Source organism: Trichogramma pretiosum, unplaced genomic scaffold (assembly GCF_000599845.2).
Source record: "Trichogramma pretiosum strain Unisexual culture from Peru unplaced genomic scaffold, Tpre_2.0 scaffold74, whole genome shotgun sequence".
Taxonomy (NCBI): domain Eukaryota; kingdom Metazoa; phylum Arthropoda; class Insecta; order Hymenoptera; family Trichogrammatidae; genus Trichogramma; species Trichogramma pretiosum.
The window spans coordinates 327,113-351,221 of record NW_019641708.1 but is presented as its reverse complement, the minus strand read 5'-3'; the positions used below and the strand labels follow the sequence as shown (position 1 = coordinate 351,221).

At 37.2% G+C, this 24,109-nt stretch overlaps 4 protein-coding genes across 8 annotated transcripts in view; 2 read left to right on the top strand and 2 right to left on the bottom strand.

The window, feature by feature from the left end:
- Window positions 1–2,401, top strand: part of LOC106659458 (paired box protein Pax-8-like) — a 46,513-nt gene extending 44,112 nt beyond the window's left edge. The window contains exons 11-13 of the mRNA XM_023463122.1: window positions 160–197; window positions 291–448; window positions 551–2,401. Coding sequence (XP_023318890.1) covers window positions 160–197; window positions 291–448; window positions 551–578 — 224 coding nt within the window. The 3' untranslated portion in view covers window positions 579–2,401. The remainder of the gene's footprint in view (window positions 1–159; window positions 198–290; window positions 449–550) is intronic.
- Window positions 2,402–5,801: 3,400 nt separating this feature from the next.
- Window positions 5,802–8,159, bottom strand: LOC106659558 (cysteine-rich protein 1-like). Of its 2 annotated transcripts, XR_001339561.2 has the most exons (4): window positions 7,806–8,159; window positions 6,547–6,699; window positions 6,191–6,475; window positions 5,802–5,973 (listed from the first exon to the last, which is right to left on the bottom strand). XR_001339561.2 is itself a non-coding variant. In XM_014382156.2 (3 exons), exons 1-3 carry the CDS (start codon window positions 7,843–7,845, stop codon window positions 5,930–5,932), a joined length of 237 nt encoding a protein of 78 aa, XP_014237642.1. In that variant the 5' UTR covers window positions 7,846–8,154; the 3' UTR covers window positions 5,802–5,929. The 2 variants fall into 2 exon arrangements, 1 of the variants encoding a protein (XP_014237642.1); XM_014382156.2 differs by lacking the exon at window positions 6,191–6,475 and having other exon boundaries at window positions 7,806–8,154.
- Window positions 8,160–9,427: 1,268 nt separating this feature from the next.
- On the bottom strand, window positions 9,428–11,241 carry LOC106659564 (zinc finger protein 658B-like). Its single transcript, XM_014382163.2, has 3 exons — window positions 10,997–11,241; window positions 10,812–10,923; window positions 9,428–10,742 (listed from the first exon to the last, which is right to left on the bottom strand). Exons 1-3 carry the CDS (start codon window positions 11,029–11,031, stop codon window positions 9,567–9,569), a joined length of 1,323 nt encoding a protein of 440 aa, XP_014237649.1. The 5' UTR covers window positions 11,032–11,241; the 3' UTR covers window positions 9,428–9,566.
- A 4,266-nt stretch (window positions 11,242–15,507) lies between these two features.
- LOC106659629 (protein pangolin, isoforms A/H/I/S) overlaps window positions 15,508–24,109 on the top strand; it is a 130,993-nt gene continuing 122,391 nt past the window's right edge. For all 4 annotated transcript variants that reach the window (XM_014382266.2, XM_014382265.2, XM_014382269.2 and 1 more), the window contains exons 1-3: window positions 15,508–16,377; window positions 16,710–16,782; window positions 22,856–22,959. In XM_014382266.2, the coding sequence (XP_014237752.1) occupies window positions 16,225–16,377; window positions 16,710–16,782; window positions 22,856–22,959 (330 nt within the window). In that variant the 5' untranslated portion in view covers window positions 15,508–16,224. The remainder of the gene's footprint in view (window positions 16,378–16,709; window positions 16,783–22,855; window positions 22,960–24,109) is intronic.

Genomic DNA, 24,109 nt, shown 5'->3' with positions numbered 1-24,109 from the left:
AATAATAGTAGAACAAAAAAAAATCATAAAATAAACGAGAGCACTCACTATACCGCAGACGATCGTCGTACATAATAACGATCATCGCAGCCGATCGAGAATAATCGATAGCTAAAGACGTCTGTCTTCTTTTTTTTGTTGTCGTTGCACGATCTATAGATTCGAGCTATTACTACAACGCAGCGGCGGCGGCAGCGGTAGCCTCTGACGCGCTGGCGACGACGACGACGACGACGACGTCGGCGATCGTAGCCGAACAAAGCGACGGCGGTGGTAGCCTCGAACAGCAGCAACTGCAGCACAGATTGAGCAGCAGCAGCAACACAGCAGCCATGGAGCAGCAGAGCGACGTCGCGAGCCGCTCGCCACTGGCGGCCACCCGTGCCAGCAGCGGTGCCAGCGCGGCCTCGCCCACGGGCAGCGCCTGCACTAAGCCTCAACAGCAGCAGCAGCTTCATCATCAGCAGCAGCATCAGCATCATCATCTACTGCAGCAGCCACATCCACAGCAGCAGCAGCAACATCAGTCGTTGCAACTGCAGCAGCAGCGCACTCCGACGGAACTGTACCTCGCCTGAGCCCAAGAAAATTCGTCACGTGTCAAATGGGCTGCTGGTGCAGATTTACAGATAGATAGATAGATAGATAGAGAGATGGCTGCAGCGGCACGCACACACACTGAACAAAAAAAACTCGTACTGATCTCGATTTTATTACGTTATCTTATCCTCCAAACTCCGACTAGTTTTTATTTTTATTATTATAATTATTTTTTTCTATAAACTCAATACCATGCGAGCATTCGAATACGCGCACACACACGGCGACGACGTTAATTAGTTCATTTAGATAGGTCAATTTCTTTTTATGTATACACAAATCGAATGACACCGAATCGTCCAAAGCTTTTTTTATGTGTACTTTGTTTTACTTTTACTTTGTGTCATTCGATGAAGAACGATAAACTGAGATAGATACCGAAGCTGTACGTTGTAAAAAGGTATAAAGACGAGGAAATCGTATATAATACCGTTTTATCGTCGGACTGGAGCAGCGAAGGCATTTACAAATGTTTCTTATTATTCAAACGAGTGAATTTTTAGTGCAAGAGATTGGTTGACATTGCAACGAAACGACTGCTTGAATTCGAATTCGTAAATCAATTATCAATATTATCAACTTTTCCTATTCGTCGCTCCAGTCCGTGAGCTATATCGACCTTGCTTCGCGTATTTTTATCTCAATTTTGTATCGTGTGCTCGCATCGATTGACGATATACGTATACCGAACAAAGATTCTTTAGCTTCGTCTTCCTTTTGGACATCGCGACACGTAATTAATTTCTTTTCGCAAAAAATTATCGCAGTCGATCATTATTCGTCCCCTGCTGGCAAGTATATTGCGCCTCTCTCGCCAACGCGACGTCGTACAAAAAGCATGCACTGATTGTTCTCGTGACCCTTGGTCTGTCTCTCTCTCACTTGGCTAACACAGACGAAATGAAACAGATTCCCATGACAGCAAGTGGGACACACGCACACACGTATAGGTATTTAGCCCCAGCCTCCTCTTCTTTCTCGAAACTACCCGTCGTCGTCGTAGAGAGCTATTTCGAGCGCATTTGAGAAATCACAGTGTGCACGCGCAAATCCGAGGGAAATCTCCCGAGACAGAGACAGAGAGAGGGTCATTACTCATTAAAGCGCGAGCGATAGCGCAAAAGTCGAGTAAAATTAAGAATTCGAGAAAATAGTCGTATGCAGCTATATAACCAATTAGAAGTTTGCGAAAACCTTGACTTTATCTGAGGCACATATCTGTATCGATTACTCACGTAATACGCACGCGGGGAGAGCGCAATATACATGCTCTGCATGCAGGGTATTGCATTCGAAAAATGACAAGTAGCGCTCGTACGATTTCAAAACTTGCATACATATTTTAAAAGTGGATTACCAAGTAATCTGAAAATAAATATTAAAAAAAGAAAAGAAAGGAAAAGGAGCAGAGCTAAAGGGCCCTCGTATATATTTTAAGTGGGATACAAAGTAACCTGAAAATAAATTATAGGAAGGAGCCGTGTCGAATACACTTCCACTGCGACTCGCGACACGAGTGTTCGCGCGCGCGGCAAACACGATCGCGAGCGATAAGAAAGAAAATATTATACTGTAAATAAATGAATTTTTTTTTTATCGACGGGTTCATTCGAGCCCAATTAAGACTTTCTAAGCGCGGCTGGGAGAAGATAAAGAAAAATAATACAGAATCACACGACCTTGTATAACTTGTTAAGGATATTATATTTTTTGTAGGAAAAAACCAAAGACCACATCAATGTGACAAAAATCTTACGAAGAAAAAATATTATACATGTATAAATTAGAAGCGAGGATACAAAAAAAAAAATTTAAACAAATATTATATTGATGATTTTATCGATTATATAAATGATAAGTATACACACACACGCAGAGATATGTAATAATCAAGTTTTTAAATACGAATCCTGAATGACGCGAGTGAACGGTTGCGGGAGAGAGGCAAAACGAAAAGGCATGATATATGAGATTTCTTTTTGCGTACATTTTTTTTTGGTATACAACGTGCGCGCCCTGTCGCGTGCAGGGCCACGATGTGTTTTTCAAATGTACATAATTGTGTATTATATTTGAATACAATTTAGATCATCACGTTATACCGTAATGAAGCGTATGATTAAGATGAATTATTTATTTATTAGTGTCCATGAGAGGTGTTACGAGAATGACAAAAGAAAAAAGATGATGATATTGTTTCGGTCCTTCGCTGCGACGAACACGTTGCACGACAATTTTTGTGTATCTCAAAAAAATAAAAAAACAACTACAAAAGTTGGATGAATCACGTAATAGAACAGAGTACTTGCACTGAAAAAGGAGTACTTAATTATTAGCTTCGATATACCAAATAAAAAGGGAGTCGATCTCGATTCCTGAAAAAAGCAGAAAAAATTATATTATATAGATTGGCTATATGTGTTCAAGTGAGTTCTACCTAAGAATGCAAGAATGGACTTGTATATGAATTAAATTAGTCTCTATTCAATGACGACCAAATTTTTTACTTATTTCATAATCGTTATGCAATTTAAGTATTGACTAAAAAGTATTCGCACAGACAAAGATAGGCACAATTATTATTATTATTATTATATTTATTATTATTATTATCATTATAATTATTATTATGCCCTTGAAATAATTAAAACTTCTACTTTAGACTGACATTGATGAATTTCAACGTATATGATTTCGAGGGCATTTATATTAGTTTATTAAAAAAAAATGTTATTTGTAAGTATTATATCGTAGAAACGCACAGTTGAAATTATTTTGTTAATCATATCTTATGATCTGATATTAGTTTATAGTGATAAGTAACTTCATCATTGAGATGAAATTATGCGCAATTCGCGGACTTGAAAAAAAAAACAAGCAAAAAAAATACTTAAACTCAAATAGTCCTCCAGTTGATTCATTACTTTTGACTATCGCATCGTACTTAAGTTAAACTTTACTTTCCAAGTACTTACGTTGAGGACTGACGATTAAAAGTTGCATTTAGTCCTCGTGCAATTTCATAAGTTTGTATTTTCGATATTACATTTTATTGATGATGTTATTTTCTTCTACTCCATAAATGCAATAATTGTGACGAAAAAGATTACGATGACATTTTATTATTATACTTGTATATTATCATCACCGCTTTATTATTATCATCATTATATCATTATTTTTATCATTATAATTATTTATACTGCTAATTTCAATAACTGAAAATCATGATCACCAACTCTCGTCGTCGTCTTCATCAAATGTAATGATTGTTATGATACATATCATTACTGTTACAATTAACGATTTTTATATAATTTTTTTGTTGTAAGGCATGAATATTTCTACTATACAATCTGACATCATCACATTTTGCGCGACCAACAACATTTTAAACAGAAGATCAATGAGCGTGTAAATTAGTTTTACCAAAGAAACGTTTGAAAGGAAGCTTTCAACGATCGTTGAATTGAATAAGTTCATAAAAAAGAAGAAAAAACAATGAAACATCACAAGTATAGCTTTGTAATCTCTCTCAGCTCTCTAAACATACAATTGAAAATATTAGCTAATTTTAAAGATGTTGATTCAAAATGATATCGCTGACGGAAATAGTCTTATGGCATTTAATACTTTTAGTTATTAAAATGGAGAAAAATATTTTACTTAATCATAATTGCCAATTTTTTAGTTGATTTTTTTTTTACTGAAATGATTAACGTATATTTCAAGTCCATTTTATTTGACTGTGTGATATTCTTGTTCCAAGCGTTATTATTTATGAATAACGCCGTTGATACTTATAAAAACTTGTAAATCCTTTTTTAAATAAAATATGGGGTTTATATAGATTGTACCTTTTTTTCATTTCTCCTCCTCAATCAATTTTCATAAAACCCGAAGACTCCCATCCTGGAATTGTAATTCATGAATATTAGCTTGCTTTGACTTATTTTGAAGGAATTCATTATTTTCGAGGCAACCCTAAAAAGTATGACCATATTTGTGTAAGAACATAAAGCAGTCGAGAATCTATGAAAAGCCCGAAGAGACTATTTTTAAGCGGGAAATTATCTCTCTACCTCCCAACGCAAACCAGACCGTAAATAGCTTTTAGCTTGCTGCACTTTGTCCATTTAAGGTGTTAGTCGTAAGTACGCGTAGCATCGCATTAATTATCAGAAATATGCAGTTTTTATTATGAATGACTTCGCATTAGTAGCGCAACTATTCTGGCCCACATACGTGATTACTCATTTGTACAAATTATAACTGAAACATTAAAGATACGATTAAAGATGTAATGCATTAAAACCCAGTCTACACGAGTCTGTGCTAATTTTTTTCACTCACTTTCACGCAGCACTAAGAAAGCGTTAATCTTATCAAGAGTAAAATTTAATCTTATTAATATAAAATGATATAATAATTTAACTTCATTCAATTAAAATTGTTGCATTTCGTGCGTTTTTTAATTTTCTGATCCTGGTGTGACTGAATTAGATTTGGATTTGTACGTTTGCTAACATTAAATATGAGCAGTATTTTAAAATTATCAGACTTTTTTGATGACGTTTTTCAATAAAATAAGCGATAAAATAGACGTATCACCGTAATATTTATTCAACCACATTTATGCAATTATAATGTGAAAAAAACATAAGCGTTACATTCTTTTGTTTAAGATCTTTAAGTTCAGAAATAAAAACGATGACCAAAAAGTGGACCACAATAAAAAATGTCTAGCTGCTATGAAATATCGTTAATGTTTATCTTTTAGAAAGTTTGTAATTAAAATTAAAATAATGATAGTTATTGTACTCTAAAAGCCCCTCAATGGTCAGGGCACGAACTAAATTAAAATGCTGTTTTACCCAAATTATTTGACACAAGATACACTCGCTGTCGGTAATATAGAAATCATCGAATCAGTGGCCGGGGTTTAACCATTACTTGATCACGTAACAATTTACCCTTTAGGTTTTAATGAAGATAAGGGCTTATATGGATTGACTTATCCTCAACGAATCATTTATCAGCATAATTGAAAATATTCCAGATATAAAGATATTTTTTTGCAAAACGTTTTTACGTAAGTTTATTTGAATGAATGAAGTTGAATATGCTTTTATGAATTTCTTACAAATAATTTAACGGTGCTTTCAATAAGAATGGACGTTAGAATAACTTGAATTACATTCTTTTTTTTCAAATTCTTTATTTATTTATGATGGCTAAAGAACCCAACCATTTTAACCAGCAAATATTAACCTTATAAACATTATATCATTAGACATTTATTTTGTACTACAGTATTGTATACTGTGAATTATTTTTTATAAACATAACTTTCCGCTCCGCCCCTTCCGAAACCTGCAAGAAAACAAATGAGCGATTAAAAAACTGTATAAAATTAAAATTTTTATAGATTTCTATGAATATTTTGATGACGTATTTTTAGTAAACTACCTAACTAACGGCTAATATGTTCAACTACTTTACCCTAGCGATGTATGAATCAATAATTTTTATCTACATGTATTAATTGCACATAACTACTGCAGCAATGATTAAATTTTCCATATTTTACCTTGGTGCAAAAACTTATTAACTGAACCAAATTAATTCTCTTATTTCATCCTTTTGAACTATCAATCAATTTTGAAAGAAAAAGTTAACACGAAAGGAATAAACCATAATATGTAATTTAATCAGTTTTAAACATTTCCACAGAAACATTTTCTAAAAAGTCTCTTTATTCTTTGCTCATCGGTTGCATCCAGTAAATTTTTATCGAAAAGTGATACGCAACAACACCCACTTGTAGCTTCTATCTCCGAATACACTCGTATTCGTCAGTAGTACGACCTATAAACTACGATCTCAACGTTGTCGATCAAAAATTTATAAAATATATCGATGTTTTCATTGCTATATCGTGCTTACCTCCGGGGCCAAATAATGCCGAATAGCATGGATTATTGCAGTACGGTTTGCCCTCATGCTCGGCGTGGCTGCCTGGATTCAGAGTTTTGTTGCATTTCTCGCACCTCAAGCACGCCCCGTGCCAATCCTTGCCCAAAGACGTTTTTCTTTCGGCTGTAATTGGAAAAATTTTTTGTTTTCAAAAGATTCACGGCTAGTGTAAAATTTACTCTTTGCGGAAAACAATGAGTTCGATCTTGCACGATCGATGATTTTTTTTTTCGATTAACACCTTTTTTTCTTACGACTGAAATTCAATCTCGTTCTCCTCTCGACGACCACAAGCGTGACTCGACAGGTTTTCTCATTATTTTTTAATAACTTTTCCGAACTATCGTGTATCATCGTGTTTGATTCAAGACAATATGCGTACCGAGAGAGAGAGAGAGAACGTAATTTGCTCGTAACGCACGAAATAGACTCTAGAACGTTGTACACGATATACGCACGCACTTACTGTACAGGACGAAATTAAATTTCGTCCGAACAGCTGCAGGAGAGATAGAAGCCGCGTTTGAAGATGCAAGACGCATTGCGCATTATCTGCGGCAATCGAATTAAGGCGGCGCTCGTACGTACGTACGTACGTGTTTGTTGACCAAACTATTGCTAAGGAGGCGACCCTTATAACAAGAGGAGAGAGAGAGAGAGAGAGACATTATATGCCGTAATACCTCACTAGACTTGAGTGGTGGTGCTCGTATATAGACGAGGCACTATTATTCAATGAATCTGACGTATAATTAGTAATTACCTATGAGGTAAGCAGGTGGCTAATGAACGCTCGGACGATATACCGATATTCTCCCAAGTTAACGAAAATTCGATCGATGCTCGATAATTAATTTACGACCGCTAAAGTTATATTTCTTTCGATTCATAACGATCTGCGCGCGTGCAACTGTGCGAACGAAAAAAAGAATAATTTTTTCATCTTCGTCGCCGCCGCGTATACCACAACAATGTGTTAACTTCACAGTTCGACTGCAAACACTAGTAGTAGGCTATAGGATTCAAGGAGAAACGGCATAATAATAATAGCGCCACGTCTACATTTAACGATTACAAATCGCGCGAATACCTATGTCATCGCGTGGACGAAAAAAAAAAACAACAAACGATAATAACTTCGATAATGTAATCGGTACGAGGATCGAAAGTTCTAGAAAACTAGATATTAGCGTGAAAATTAAAGCTTATAATATGATGACGTTGTTTACCAAAGTACACGGGCTTGTCGCATTTCGGGCAGTTGGGCATGATGATGACGATGATGCTCGCGTGTGTTATGTGTTATGTGTCGATCGACCGGCCGGACGAAGCTAACTGCGGCTACACTGCACTTGGATATCGAAAAATTTTCAGCGAAGAGTCTGCCTCGAGAGAGACGCGCGAGCACGTTGCCCGTTTCAGCGGCAGCAGGTGTATATATAATGTATATATTTCGCGAATGTGATGGTGCGTCCGAACGCCAACTGAACCGCGCGCCGACTATAAGGCTTCCTATAGCAGCGATTATTCTTTTCTCAATCACGCTTTGTCTCTCTCTCCTTTTTGCACATGTATGCTCCCTCTTTCTCATTCGCTGCTGCTGCTGCTGCTCACCTTTTAAATCTCGTTCGCAAGAGAGACCTACATCGCGCGCCGCGAGCCGCCGCACTATATATCGCGAGTGTGTGTGTGTCTACAGTGCGTGAGCCTGTATATGTTTACAGAGGCAGAGTATCGATTTTATGAAATAAACACACGCGCGAATACAATTTATAGAAAGAGAGGACATGTGATCTTCTGATTTCTAGAACCGATATATAACTACCACTGCCTCGAAACAAAAACAAGATCATTTATTCAAGGATACGAGCACGATGAATCGGCCGTATATGAATGATTAGCGAATATACGTACGCCTGTGGCCGTGTGTTTTGAAACTATTCGGAGTTATGATGTCATCTGAATCTTGTCGAAGATGATTTCATGTTTATATATCGAAGTTGTGTGTGCATCGTCTTGGAGCTTCATCCCGAGCGATTGAACTTTGAACTAGCTTGAAAGTTGCTGAAAAGATGTCCTTTGAAAGTTATGGATTTGAAATTTCATCACAATATCATATGGATATTGCAGAAATTTTCTGCGAATCGATGGAGCTTCATCAAAGGATAAATGATAAAAAGTATAGTACAATACAGTGCAGATTAAAAATGATAGGACGAGGAGACGGAACTTTTCTACGATTAAAAAATTGTATTTAAAACAAAAGATAAACATTTTTCAGAATCTATAAGAAGAATTTAAAGTTTCTAAACGTCCTTATTAAATTTCAAGCAGTTTTGGTTCGCTAAGAGTTTTCTTAAAGTCAGTACATGGCTGTACATAGTTTATTTAACAATGACTTGTATTGTTGTATTAAATCACGAATGCAAATATTTTGAAAAATTAGGTCCAAGGCCTATTCGATCAGAAAAAGAAGTATTTACTCGAAATCTTACCTTGTCAGGTGGTATCTTATTGGTGTGTAGAGTCTTCCCAACGCAGGCCTGGATATCATTTAGTCTTTTAAAAAATCAAAAAAGTTTAAACTATTTTGATTTTACACCTCATCTATTTCAATGAGCTACGATTTTTTTTACACTTATGTCATGATTAAAATATTGAAGAACGTAATTCAAAATTGTGTACTGAAAAATGTTTAGTTATTCGTTTATTTTACCTGTATGAAATCCTCTTTTAAAAACTGATTTTGCTGAATAGACGTAAGTAGCGAAACAAGCAGAATTGAATAAAACATTATCAACATAATGGGTTCAACATTTTATTAGCTTTACAATTAAACATTATCTTTATATTATCTTCCAAAAATTTATTGATCGTTTTAAAACTTGAATATTGTTTTTACATATTGGGATAATACAAGAGAAACTTATGATAATATTATCAATAATACGTTCATCAAGTTAATATGCGTGACTGTTGCACCAAATATCTCATGTGTGTTCGACACTACTATGTTTTTCCTTCGTGTGTTTTTTGAAATTATCCTTCCTTTTAAATGTCTTTTCGCAAATATCACATGCATATGTGAGACCATTATGCACCGCATCGACGTGAATTATTAAATTATGTTTTTGCTTGAATGTCTTTGAGCACATACCGCATGCATATGTGAGACCATTATGCATCGCATCGATGTGGATTTTTAAATTATGTTTTTGCGTGAATGTCTTTGAGCATATACCGCATGCATATATGAGACCATTATGCACCGTATCGATGTGGATTTTTAAATTATATTTTTGCTTGAATGTCTTTGAGCATATACCGCATGCGTGGGTGATACCATTATGTATTGTATCTCTGTGGAATTTTACACTTCTTTTACTTGTAAATGCTTTACCGCATATATCACATATATGTTTGGTACCATTATGCACCAAATCGGCGTGGTCCCTGAGATAAAACTTACTTGAGAATGTCTTTCCACAGGTACCACAAGGATGAGAGATTTTATTATGCACCGAATCGACGTGATTTTTGAGATGAGCTTTTTGCTTGAAGGTCTTTGCGCATATGCCGCACGTCGTTCGGACACCGTTATGCACCGAATCGACGTGGTTTTTGAGATAATACTTAGTTGTGAATATCTTTTGGCATAAATCACACACATATTTGACACCGTTATGCATCGAATCCGTGTGGTTCTTGAGATAATACTTACATGTGAATGTCTTTCCACACGTATCACAAGGATGAGAGATTTTATTATGCAACGCATCGATGTGGGTTTTGAGATTAACTTTGTGTTTAAATGTTTTTCCACATGTGTCACACCTGTGGATGCTACAACGGCTACTGTGTGTATTTAGCCTCTGTTCACCGTTAGCCCTTTTTACGAGTTTAGAGTCGAAATTCACATTCGGTTCTTCCGCGGCGCCACTTGGTATTTCTTGTTTCACCTCCTCCATGAGTTCCACTTTAATTGCGTTTAGAGTTTTGTCATCTGTATCTTTCATATGCCGCAAGTGATTTGGAGAACAATCCTCAATTTTCTGAACTAATAGTAAATCTACTTTGGGCTTGACATCTTCACATTCAACAACTATTTCTACGTCGTCATCGAGTCTACTTCCAGGATTGAAATCAGATTTTTGAAGCGTCTGGGCCTATAGAAAAATTAAATAAGAGTAACACATAAGCATACTACGATTCACATAAGTAGAATTGACACTTACTGAATTTTCTTGCGGAAATGGTAAGAGTTGAAAGTTTTTAAGGTCGGGTTTCTCGTCAATCATTCCACTATTTTGTTCAGTAAGCGACCCATCACTAGGCTCTTCTTTCACCCTAAAATAACCCCAATTGAGTCTTGTATTTTTTTGTAAAACATTTTTTTCTTTTTTAAAAAAATGAAGATTACCTGATGGCGCAGTTGAATAAATCACTGGATTCCATCTTTATCAGTTGTAGTTTGAATAACAATTGATCTTTCTATTAACTTATGCACGGGAAAATTGGTAAAGAGCACATGGAGCTGTTTTCACTGAATCGCTTATCTCTCATCGCATGTGTGACCTCTCTGTGCGGGTTGCCCGACGTGTGGTGTTCTGCCGTGCTAGTTTACACAGAGGACTGCTAATAGGGAGCTGATCACGCACAAACTTCGACAAGACGCAGTTTTTCAAAATATCCGGCGATATCTGCTCAGTAATTTTCGCCAGTGTTTTGGAATTTGATCGAAGTAGCCCCATCTAACGCGATTCACATGACCAACAATTACTCGTTGTTCAGGTAATCATAAGAAACTTACTTATGATGGATTTTTTTACGAATTGAATGAAATTGATGGGGACATGCGATATTTAAAATGCATTCTGTTACTTATTTTATTCATTTTTAGAGATTAAACAGATTATTACTGCTAATTTTCCTAAATTAGAGATACCTAAACTAATCCCTAGTTTTTGATGCGAGACTAATTCGCTTGACAATTAGCCATTTGATGGAAAATATTGAACTTTGATAAGTCAATGGTTGAGACAAAAAGTAGTATGATCCACTTAACACGAACATTACATAATATTGGTTTCCAAATTATTCCACGTTACTTCGATATGAAATATATTAGATGTCGTAGGAATTATAAAATAGCCTACTTTTAAGGTATTTTTAAACCCCCCTGAATTATACAGCTTTTTTCAAGCGTGAAATGATTTTATCTGTGTATAAAAAATCTTGTAACAACTTATGAAATATTGTATTTCAATGAATCTCAGATATTTTCTTAGTTTCGTGTTGAACATTATTGGTACTTCAGTTACCTAATTAGTCGAAATGCATAAGTTGTATCTTTTGCTGCGATTTCTACCACTTATATAATATTTTTTTGACAAAAAAACAAATTAATGAAATAAATGAAAAAATTAGTCACGATCGCGGAAAAGTATCATAGCTGGTGTACGAATATATGAAGGAAATTTAAAGTCGACTGGCCGAGACGATAACGAACTCGGTAGGATCAGGGGATTAGGATAACTCTATGTGACCGACGTTAATTAAACTTTTTTCGAGTGAACTGCAGATCTGTCTCGTGAATTTCATATATTGATGAAAAATTCATAACAAATCTCTAAGCAGGACAATAAAAATACCAACAAGTATAATAACAAAATTAAACAAGGTAATATCTTTACGTTGGTCGGTAAGAAAGCTCACGACCTCGTGCGGAAGCAGCACTTGTCAAATACGCTATCGTTCCTCACTACATTGCACTACAGTCACGATCCACAACTACAGATGGCACAACGTCAATGGAAACATCGCGCCGGACCTCAGTTACATAATAATTATCAATCTTTGAATGTTTTATTTATAACATGGTATTTTTAATACTATGTTTCTGATAATTTCTTATCGATGATCGATTACACCTGATTTATGCATAAAAATAAAAAATTGAAAAGTTTGATGTATCGAAACAAAGCGTTATCCAATTTTCAAGTACTTTGTTTCCAGAAAATCGAGCTGATAAATAGTTGAGAAGATAAATGAAAAGACATGCTCATTTTTTCTTTTTTTTCTTATACTGTTGCAGGAATTTTAAATATTATATCAAGAGACGCGTTAGCGCCTTGTCGACAGAGTGTATTATTTACATCTTATGTGAATGAGCTCGGAAATGTTTTTTCATGAATCTATCAATATGTTTATTTCTATTTTTATTGTTACGCTTAAAAAAAATTATTCTTTTCAGATAAGTCTATTAATATTCTGTCACGAATTATAAATCGATATCCGGTAAAAAAATTTGATTTAAATTGTATTTAAATTTATGAAAAAAAAAGTAGGCTTTTTATTAACATCATTACTGATTGTAACTTTTTACTGATTTCATTATTCAATTAGTTTTCACGTATTCATGACTACAAAATTTCTCTTCTTAACAGTGATTTTTAAATTATTCTAATGGGTAGAAATGAAAATATTACAAAAACTTAGTTTGAAATTTTCAAAATATATTTCAAAAAACTTTCGTTACGAAAAGACAGGGAAGATGCAGTTCTCTTTCCTGAACGAAGTAATTAAGAAAAAACAAAAGTTAAAGATGAAATTCATTTTCACTTTCAACCTGGTCGCGCACCCCGTGCTGGACAATACTATACTCAATCATGTCACATTGAATTTTTTGGAAAAAAAACTAAAGAAACAGTGACGCATGTCAATCTTTAGTACAGCTGCACCTGCGCCTTTCTATTGCTTATAAATAGAAACAAAAGGAAAAAGAAGATCTTCTTCGTCATTTTAATTTCAGTCATTTTACATATTAACGTACTCATTATGTTGCAAATGCGTGTGAATTTTGATTTTTTTTTAAATTAGTCTCAAGAGTTATGAAAAATTGTTCTCATTACTATGAAAGAGGCGAGGAAGTTGACTTCAATATAAAAAAAACATGTCATTTTCACTCGTACTCAAATTAAATTCATTATTAAATTCAAATCAAAAGTGTATTTCGAGTATCGCGAGGCAATATTCTTTCACCTCTTACTAAACGACCGAGTCAAGTGGTTTCTCAAATCGGAATGACACCTGCATATATTGAATCGAGTCACGCGTCAGAGCCTAGCTAAGCATCTCAACTCTTAAGTAGTTGAATATCTCGAATAGTCGTACAGCACCTGTTCCTCCTCCCCCCGGCAATGCGTAAAATCACCGCCACTATAATACGGATTATTATTTAAGATGTAGGAAAGAACAGAAAATAAAAATCGGAAGTGCAATTAAGGGCGACACTGTGCAGTAACGTGGCGCCTGCAGCTAGTGTATTATACACTAGCATATACGACTATAAACCGCAAAATGTGTCTATACGGTCTCTATATTATACAGCTTTAGAGCAAACAACGTGTCATGGAGGCTTGCGCTGCGGAGCGCGCGAGCGAACGGCGCGAGTTCCGAAAAATCTCGGGCACGCGTTTAACTCATAATATGATTCGACGCTTTTTTCGACAGATAGAGAGAGAGAGAGAGGGACGCTCCAATTACCAGGAAAGTAAATAAAGTTGGTAAACATAATTTGGATTTGTTGGATTGTGCATATGTTCACATTAACTCGTGTATGTATAACTGAAAAGTAGTTAAGGAGTTCGATAGACATTTATAATAGCAACGGCTAAGATCGTTGCATGTGCGTGTAGATCAAAGTACACATAAAACTTCTTCGTCGGCCGAGCGCTATATACAATATAAAACTAAAAAAAAAAAAAATACACACACATATACAGTCCGAGATGTATACTTATACATACAGTGGTGTGCACTAAGCAGAGTCGCGTGAACGAACGCGGTGCGAACCCGACGCGCCGCCGCTTGCTGCACAGACTCCGAAGTCGACCCGCGTCCGTGTGTATAAATATGTGTGAACGTGTGTGCGTGTGTGAGTGTGTCTGTATATACGCAGCGGCGCGCAGAGCCACTACAAGGTACAGCGGTGATTGGTCGACGCGTGGGAGAGCCGCCCGCCTGGCGCGCACACACACACGCACACGCGCACACGCAGAGACAGACGCGGCCGTCCAAGTATAGTATGTATGCATACGGTAGTGTAGTGGTGCTGGTGCTGTGCGAGAACTGCGAAAGCGAGAGAGAGAGAGAGAGAGAGCGAGAGCAGCGGCGGTGGCTAGGCGGCGCGAGGCACAGCGAGGCGCAGACAACAACCGAGCGCGCCGGCAGTGTCGAGAGAATCACACGCGAGCGAGGTTGCCGCTGCACGTCGCCGCACACACACACACACACACACACTCGTATTCGTATTTTATAATAATATATAAAATACACACAATACGCACTCACGTCGCCTCACAGAATATATAAGCACTGACACTAAGCGCGCGCGCGCGAAAAAAAAGAGATAGTGCGGATCATTGTTATTATATATATAAACAAGCGCGACACGCATTTGACGCGTAGCCGCATTTCGTTATATGTGTATCATTGTTGTTGATTATTATTATGATATGCGACTGACTGTATAACAACGGAGCGATCGTAATAATATTTATTATAAATATAACTTGCAACAACGCGCAGCAGCAGCAGCGCGCGCAGTGTGTGTTTTTGTGGCCTGTCCGTGTGTGTGTATCATTACGATGCGGTGATCGTTTTTCTGTGTAACAACAACAACGACATTCGCCAAAGAGAGAGAGAGTAGTGCGAAAAAAAGAGGAGCATCGACATCATCGGCACGTGCCGATTTTTTTTTGCGTTGCCTCGTCTCTCCGCAGTGCAATAATATCGTCGTCGGACGTCGTGTTTTATTTGTTTATAATATAATATTTGTTTTTCGAGGAGAGAGAGAAGACAAGTGTGACCCCCCGCGTGTGTGCGCGAGTGTGCCCGACGAGACAAGCAGCAGCACATATGTATTATTTACATATATTTCATGCATCGAAATAATCATCATCATCATCATCGCGAACGAGCAATACATTATTTATTTATTACAAAGTGAAGAAATGACGGCTACGGCATCGAGCTCGGCTACGCCAGCAGCAGCAGCGGTAACGACATTGGCAGCAACAACGACGACAGTCGCGGCACCGACAGTCGTAGACCGGCGTCTTCTTCGCGATCGATGCCTCCGTGGAGTCGGGGCCGCCGCGCCGGTGCAGGCCCCCGTCAGCCAGATTATTAACGCGCACTAAGTCTCAGTGCGTGTGTGATATTTATTTATGATATAATAGAAAAAATATTATATTGTAAAGGAGAAAAGAAGTATATATCAAATTCGGTGCGCGTGTGTTGTGTTGCAGAATTTCTAGAGAGAGTATATCAAGTGCGCGAGAATACATAATATTTCGTCGGTGATTTTACGTGATATATTATATATTTATTAAAAAAGAATCGTGTGTAACTTGTGTTATTGCAACTAGCCCAGCCCCCCCACTTGTTCAGTTGTTGTCAGTTGGTTTTTGTTTGAAAGTTCTTTTTTTAGTTGGTTTTTTTTTTTGAGTTGGTTTTGGTTTGAGTTTTGATTTTGTTCGCGCGCCCGCCGCTTTTCCGAACGGAAAAAGAAGCGAGAGGAAGAGGAACGAACAGCGGTCGAAGAGAGAGAGCTTGGACTCACAAGCTCCCACAACGGAATCCAAGATGCCGCACGTCAGCAGCAGCGGCGGCGGCGGAGACGACCTCGGCAGCGAGGACGAGGTCAAAGTCTTCAAGGACGAGGGCGAGGACGAGAAGCGCTCGTCGGAGAACTTGACCGAGGAGAAGAGCTCCCTCATCGATCTCACCGAGTCGGAGGTGCTTATCCTGCGTTCTTTTACGCGCAAGAGTCACAACACGCCCACACGCTTTTCTTCCTCTTGGCTCCGATCCGATCCGATGATAGGGTTATGATCCTCTCCATCACCAATCTATCCATCCACGTTCATCATGGGCCTCGTGCGACTGCTTTGGAGATTGCAGCCTGGAGATACTTGAGCGCGAAACGTCAAGCGTAAAATGATATAAAATAAAAGCCGACATCTTCAGGGCAGTCGAACGTCGCCGACCGAAGATAGTGACCCGCGTAACAATCTCCCCGAATCAAAGTGCGATTATCCTCTACGTTGTGCCTATAATGTGTGTTGCAGGAAAAAGTATCTCTCGCCGGTGGTGGCTACGGACCAAAATCGTCGTCGAGATCGGACCTCAGTCCAGTCTTCGGTGAGTTGTCGAATTTTTCTGTCATAATCTCCGTAACGTACTTTTCCATACATACGTGACATTCCTCGCCGCTTCGATCGATCATATTTATAATAAGCTCGCCTTATATATTACTTCATTAGTGCGGTCAGTTACATATTAAATTCAAAAATGAAAAAATGAATTCCTAATTCGACGAGCCGTGTGGTAGTTGTTTGTTGTTATATTTTGTTTTTCGCGCGAACGTCGATCCTTTTCCTCGAGTCGCGAACAATTTCATAACTGATAAAATAACCGGTAACGCGTTCGAAAAGATTTACATTTCGTCGACTCCGAAACGTAAGTGTCGCGAATTCCAAAAATTGATGCGCCGTCGTCGTCGTGATCGTCGTCTCTCGACTTGTGTCTCTGCTGTCCGTGTGTGTATATGCGCGCGCATACTACACAGAATTCTCCGTCTCTCTTTAGCCGAATATTTTGCACTTGTGTGTCCACTTGTATACTTGCGCGTGTATGTGTGTGTAGTTCGCTGCTCGACTTGTCAAGCACATAACATCATCGCGCGCACATACACGCATCAGCAGCAGCAGCAGCAGCAGCGGACAGAGAGACATGACGTTACTCGCGCTGACACGCACGCATTATACGGTTAGGTGGCCGAAACTCGGGCGCGCGCGTATGTATACGCCGAATAACTTCAGGTATATACGTGTATTATGAGTAAAAGGCCAAAATAATGTAAGCTAACGCACGCAACGTATCTATCTCGTGCGCGCGTGTATGTGTACGCTCGAAAAAGAAGAAAGTTCAGTGGCATCAATTTTTCATCGCGTACTCCGTGCGACGCTGCTCCGTTTTTCTCGTTACAGCATCTCTCTCGTCTCACGTTTTTAGCTTTAAAACAATATTATGTATACATATTCTCTCGCTTCTGCTCTACGTGTAAATATACCATACTACTACCACACGCGTTTCTCTCGATTCTCATCATCTCGTCGTCGTCGTTGAGGCATGTCTTTTCTCTCTCGATGCTTCAACTACGTTCTCGATAATCATCGTGATGTACCTTTCGCGCGAAACATATTCGCGCGCCGTGCAAAATACGTATACATCATAAAGTTGTGCAGTGCTGCCTGCCTGACTATCTATAAATATAACGCACCGACTCAGAGAGAGAAAGAGGCAAATGCTTATCCGAATGCAGTTTGATACCGCATACTCGACACAACTATGGCGGGTGTGTGCAGTAGCATATAGAAAACATGCTTCGCTGCAATCCTCCATAGAGTCTCTCGCAGTGCTGCTGCTGCTATAATACGCGCGCACTGGCCACCGGCCAGTTGCCAGTCGACACTTGCCACCGACAAAAGTCTATATGTATATTTATGCGTTTTCTATGTATGTGTGTGTGTGTGCGTAAGCCGCGAGCCGAGCAAACGAACGAGTCGAGTCGAGTCAAGTTGAGAGAGAGAGACTATATCACTATATTTATAACGATGGTTTGTCAGTCTTAGGCCAGCGCGGCCAAGTTGCGTAATCTTACGTTTTCTTGATTTATCGCCTTTATATACGCGCACATACAGCACGCACGACGCGCGCGGCTACTATACGCCGGAGAAACGTATATTTGCTTAGTACTCGAGCTATGACCACTCGTATATAGATAGATATATGTACGTACCCATACGTACGTAAAAGTCTCTATACTTTATTAATGTGTGTTGTGTGTGCATAATAACGGACGAGCGATCGCCGGAAAAGCACCGAGAGGCATCGAGTCGTTTTACAGTTTTTTTTTCTCTACTTCTTCTTCTTCTCTAAATAATATCAAGTTATTTACAATTTAAACAATTCTCGAGCTGCTGCTGCTGCTGCGAATTCGGGCTACCGCGGGCTCGGACTTGGTTGAAATTCTCAAAAATTTTATTGTACACGCCTATGGAGCGGAGACTTCGCACCTTGGAAAAAGCCACATTCGCTAGCTTATCGATATTGTTATTTATTAAACACGTTCGATCGAGCTCGGTGCGCGAGAAAATGTAGGTGAATCGCGCGGGAAGGCTTGAGTTTTTCACGCGTTTACAATGGTATACATACGGACAAACAAAACGCGCACGTTTCTACGTGAAAAATTGATTTTTTAAAACCATCTGACTTCTTCGAATCACAAATAGCATAACATTGGTGCACGTTTGGATGAAATTGTATTTTTTTTTCTTGATTTTAAATCTCTAAGGAAAAAAAGAAGAGAGGGAGAGGGAGAAAAAAATCGTCTTTCTCACGCTCCAAGAGACTTTGATTAATCAATGCAAGTAATGTGTCAGCAGCACTCCAGCTCTCTCGGTTCTCGCTCGTCGCGCGATACAGACCGATAATCGTCGAATATAATCTGATAATGACGGATAAAAAGTAATTATCTGGCATATTTATAACGTTACGGTTATAAAAAAATTCGATTGTGATTATAATTCGCGCGTTGCTGAAATTAAAAAATCACTCGAGCGAAACACGTGTAAAGCGTCGAGATAAGTTCATCCTTGGAAATCCAACTTGGATACGATGGTGTAAAAGAATTCGCGTGAAAAGAAAAAAAAACGTAAAAAAAAAAATTACACCCGTGCGCTAAAAATTATCTCTCGAAAAAACTCCCGCGCGAAGGCACGGTTGACGATGTATGTATCCGCGTGCATATACTACCGCGAAAAAAAGAGGCACGAGTCGATAAAAATTTCAGCTAACGATAACTCATGCAGAGCGTGGCGCATAATGAAAGGAAATGCAAAATTGAATCAAGCCCGAGCCAACCGCAGAGTTCATTTCTCTATTCATTGCGTTTACACCGACACTTTGACTCATCACTTGTATTCTGCGTATCTCTTTCTCTCTCTCTCTCTCTTCATATTTACACACTTTCTATTCATTTTCATATACTCGCGTGAGACCCATGCTCGCGCGCTATCTCCTAGTGCTTTTTGAGTATCATCAAATCATTTTTTTTCCTTTATACCCTCAGCTCTGTAACTAGACTAAAATACTTGAAATTTCTTTTTCATTCAATATAATAATTTTATACTCGTCAAGCATAATTATAATTATGAGTCAAAATACGGATCCAAAGTCAAATTAACGAAGGTTTCGATTGAGAATATTGTTTAAACAATATCAAACAATTCATTAAAAATATTTTCAGTAATCAATAAAATTATCTACACAGGACGTATACAATCTTGTTTTTCTTTTTCTGAGAAAAAATATAACGGTCTTCTATGTAAATTGTTCTTTTCTATTTACTTCGCTAATTGATTTGATGCATCTCATCTTGGTGCTTTTAGATCGTTAAATTTCAATTCTTATTAAGCATCTGTATCTTTTCAACTCTTTTTAGAACACCATTCATCAATCACCTTTCAACGCATTTTTACATAAATATATAAAAAAATTATAATAATTTAAGAATTTTAACAATTATTAATACTTCACTGTAAACTCTTTGAATTTATCAAAGAGTTTAATTGTAAAATAAATATATAAAAAATACTTTAAAAAATGTCATTCATATTTTCACTTTTATTCTCTAGCAAACTAATAGCATAATTTAATCAAAAGCCCAAAGGTATCTACACAAAACTGCCCATCTCTTAAAAAAAGAAGAAAGATTTACGAATTTAAAAATGCACGAGAAAAATTACACCAAGCTCAAAATTAAATGATGTCACATTTGATAACGAAGTATTTTTCTGTTTTTTTTTTCAGACTCAATTTAATTGACGAAACCTTGTACATGCACCTCGCACTTTCAAATAATTACACATCAAACATCGAGCGTTAATTGATAATTTAAATGGAATTTAATACAACAACAAAATCCGTCTAATTTTAAATCACAACACCCGTCTTTTACGATAGCCATAATGCAAATCTATTTACGTACTTTACGCTCCGCGCGACCTTCCAGTTTTTCGTAGTGCAAATTTCTCGCGCTCAGCGCGACCCTTTCGCGACACACGCAGCAGCAAAACACACGAGGAGTGCAAGTACGGTCTCTCGGCTTTATAATACGTACAAGCGCAAACCAATGCTAGCTCGCTCGCTACTGTCAACTATTTTTATAAATAACCATTCACAAGGCTAAGACCGGTCCTTGTTTGTGCACTTAAACAGTCATTTTTATTACGCCTACCCACCGGTGTGTTGTGTGTGTGCTTATTATGGCTATGGCTTATTCGTTTTCTTATAAAATTTCAACGTAATCTGAGATTCCTTTTTGCTTTATTTTCTTTTTTTTTTTTTTTTCATTTTTTATTTCTACGCGCGTAGCACAGGCCTGGCCTTCGAAACTACCTCTACCTATCGTATATATTCTACACACATAGGCAAAATTCTTACTGCGAACGCGCGCAGAAACTTGTCTTTCGATATACGCAATAAATGCGCCGGACTAATGAATTCTTCTTGGACATTTTTTTATTTCTCCTTCGTTTTGAAAAATATTCCCCCCGATTTATTGCCCACTTAACATGCAAATAAACGTTCACGCCTTGAACTTTGATTATGGCTCTCGTGTCTAACACTCGCGTGCAATTTTTAAAAGTGAGAGAAATTTTTTTTTTGGCGAGAACGAAAGAATTTCGAGAAGTAAGTAGCAACAAATTGAGTGCCAAATTTGTCTTATCGTGTTGATGCGAGATTAATCATAAGTACCGATTTTTTTCCTTCGCATTCTAATCTCTAATTATAAATTTTTGAACAGTATTTCAGAAGAACAAATGAAAAATGCCTTATTTTATATTTGATAAATTTTTTTATTGTTGATGGTTTTGTCTCGATATAACGATTTTGACATTAAGCTTAAGACACATTAAAGAACACTCCGAAACACATCTTTCAATGAAAGATTGAAAATATTATAATATGCATAAGTTAGTAGATTATAGGTATTATCAAGAATTTATTTATATTCTCATAAAAAATATACATTCAAGTTGGATACCAATAGCTTTAATTAAACAGACAAATATCTGCTAGTCATTTTTTGTTTTTAAAGTTTCTCATATTCTTAAAATCAGGACGAAAACTTATAAAATAAAATAAAAATTAATACATTTCTGAAACTTGAATTTCATTGATATAATCTAAAAAACGTTTACCAATTTAATGAAACAATGTGCGATAATAATTTTCAATGCGAGCCTAAAAGTGAAAGTGGCCCATTAAAAGTGTGAAATTTCAAAAAAATTGTATACTAAGTACCTAATTAAAACATGCAATGACAATTCGTGGAATGCCTCGAGATCTTCTCGTATACGATCATCAATAGGAAATCATTGCGTACATACTTAAATTATATACAGATTATGCGCCATTCTTCGGCATATGAAAATCTCGATTCTCAACAATACATGGTAATGATGAGCAACACGCCCACTTCAGATATTTCAAACAGCACTTAGAGCAATCATCGCCAAAAATCAGATAATTAGAAAAGAATGTAAAATCGGAAACGTATGCATTAGCACCTACCTGAGAAGCGTGCATTAAAAAACTATAAATCTCGTTACACTTTAAATGTATGCGCTATCATAAATTACTCACAATTGAACTTTATTTAATAATAAATCAATCATTAATGTAGAGGCCTAGTCGCTGCTAAATCAAGTGCACAATAAATGTCAATAAAAAATATCAATAAACAAAATGTATAAATTTTTCATTTAAATAATCAATAAAAATGATGAAAATTAATCAAATGATTGTCTAATTATTATATTATTTGCCTTCAAAAATAATGAAAGAAAAAGCCTCGTGCAAAATAATTGAAAGGACACGAACAGTTTTCAAAATTGCACAAATGCATTCAACTCTTCAAGTACAAACGCGACTCGTAAAGTCAGAGGAAGTCCCAACATTCATATATTTATATTTCTGGAAATAGCTCCGAAATAGCAATGCACAGAAAACACACTACACGGTAGCTACACTCTCTCTTTCTGTTTCTGACCTTCAAGAATTCAAACGTATTATGCTTTCTAACGAGAGCTAAGACGTCCTAATGATAGTTAATTTTGTTGTTAATCCTTTTTTTTCACCATTTTAGGAAAAGTTGATCCAACGCCACACACGTCATCCTTCAACATGGGCTATCTTGTTTCGCCGTATCCATACCCCAACGGAGCGGGTGGACCAATTCCAGTTTCTATGGTAAGTTTTTTTTTTGTTTTGGCGCTTACATTTCGATGATTAATGATGCATTTAATTAATTTTCCCCAAAATGAACGAAGAAATTCCTCTGCTATATGATTAATACTGTAAATTTGTCGTATGTCCCGATAGATTTTCTTTTCAAAAATTGTCAAAGATCTAGATGTCGCTTGAAACGCGTATTGGTAGTACAGATGCACTAATTTTACAAAGTCCCTACAGACCGTTCGATCTATTACTGACTATCGATTGGGATAATCAATCCCAAAAGTTCAATCCGACACTGGCAACTTTCATTTTTATCGCGAGCTTTTTCAATTAGCCACTGGTTGTTTTTTTATTACGAAAAAAAAAGAAAGAAAAAATTCGCACAGTGAGAGAGACTCGAGCCTAGCTGCAGCGAAGCACACACCCACACACTCTGTGTGGCGTGTGTCATATGTACATAACAAGTGTGCACGCAGAGGGCTATTCTTAACAAAGAAGGATGACAAATAAAAAAAAAAGAGCAGAAACTCCATTGTTTCTCTTTTTCTTTCTCTTTCTCTCGTTCTTGCTGCGCGCGCGCTACGAAGTTAAATAACGGGTAGTTTTTCAAGAAAAAGGGCCAAATTTCCGTGCGCGCTCGAAATTCGAAACTCTCTTGCGATTTCTATTTCTATATTCCTCCTCCGGTTACGAACGATGTAATTATTTGCATTTCGTACTTTATTTTTTGCTGAAATTTAATTGATCCTTCGCTGAAATGTATTTTATTTTTAGTCCGCTTTGATCAAGGCAAAATGTGGTTTTTCACACGCTGTACGTATTCATAATTTCGACGTTCGCAATTCAGACAAATTATCGGGATTATTTCTCCAACCCGAATACTTTTTGATAGTAATAAATTCATTAGCAGCTTCATAATTACGAGGACTGCTATTTATCGGTTGCAAATGTATCGCTCGATCGCAGAGACTCGCTCGTATACGGAATATACACGCGAACCTCCGCGAGCGCTAGCGGATAAGAAGCTATTTTAAGAACGTGGTTCTGCATGAAGCTCATATTATTATGGTAAGTTGTAAAGAAAAAGCTCCATGCACATATGCGCGCGTGTACAGCTACACAACGTCTACTTTTAGATCGGTCTGATTCCTCGTCTAGAGAG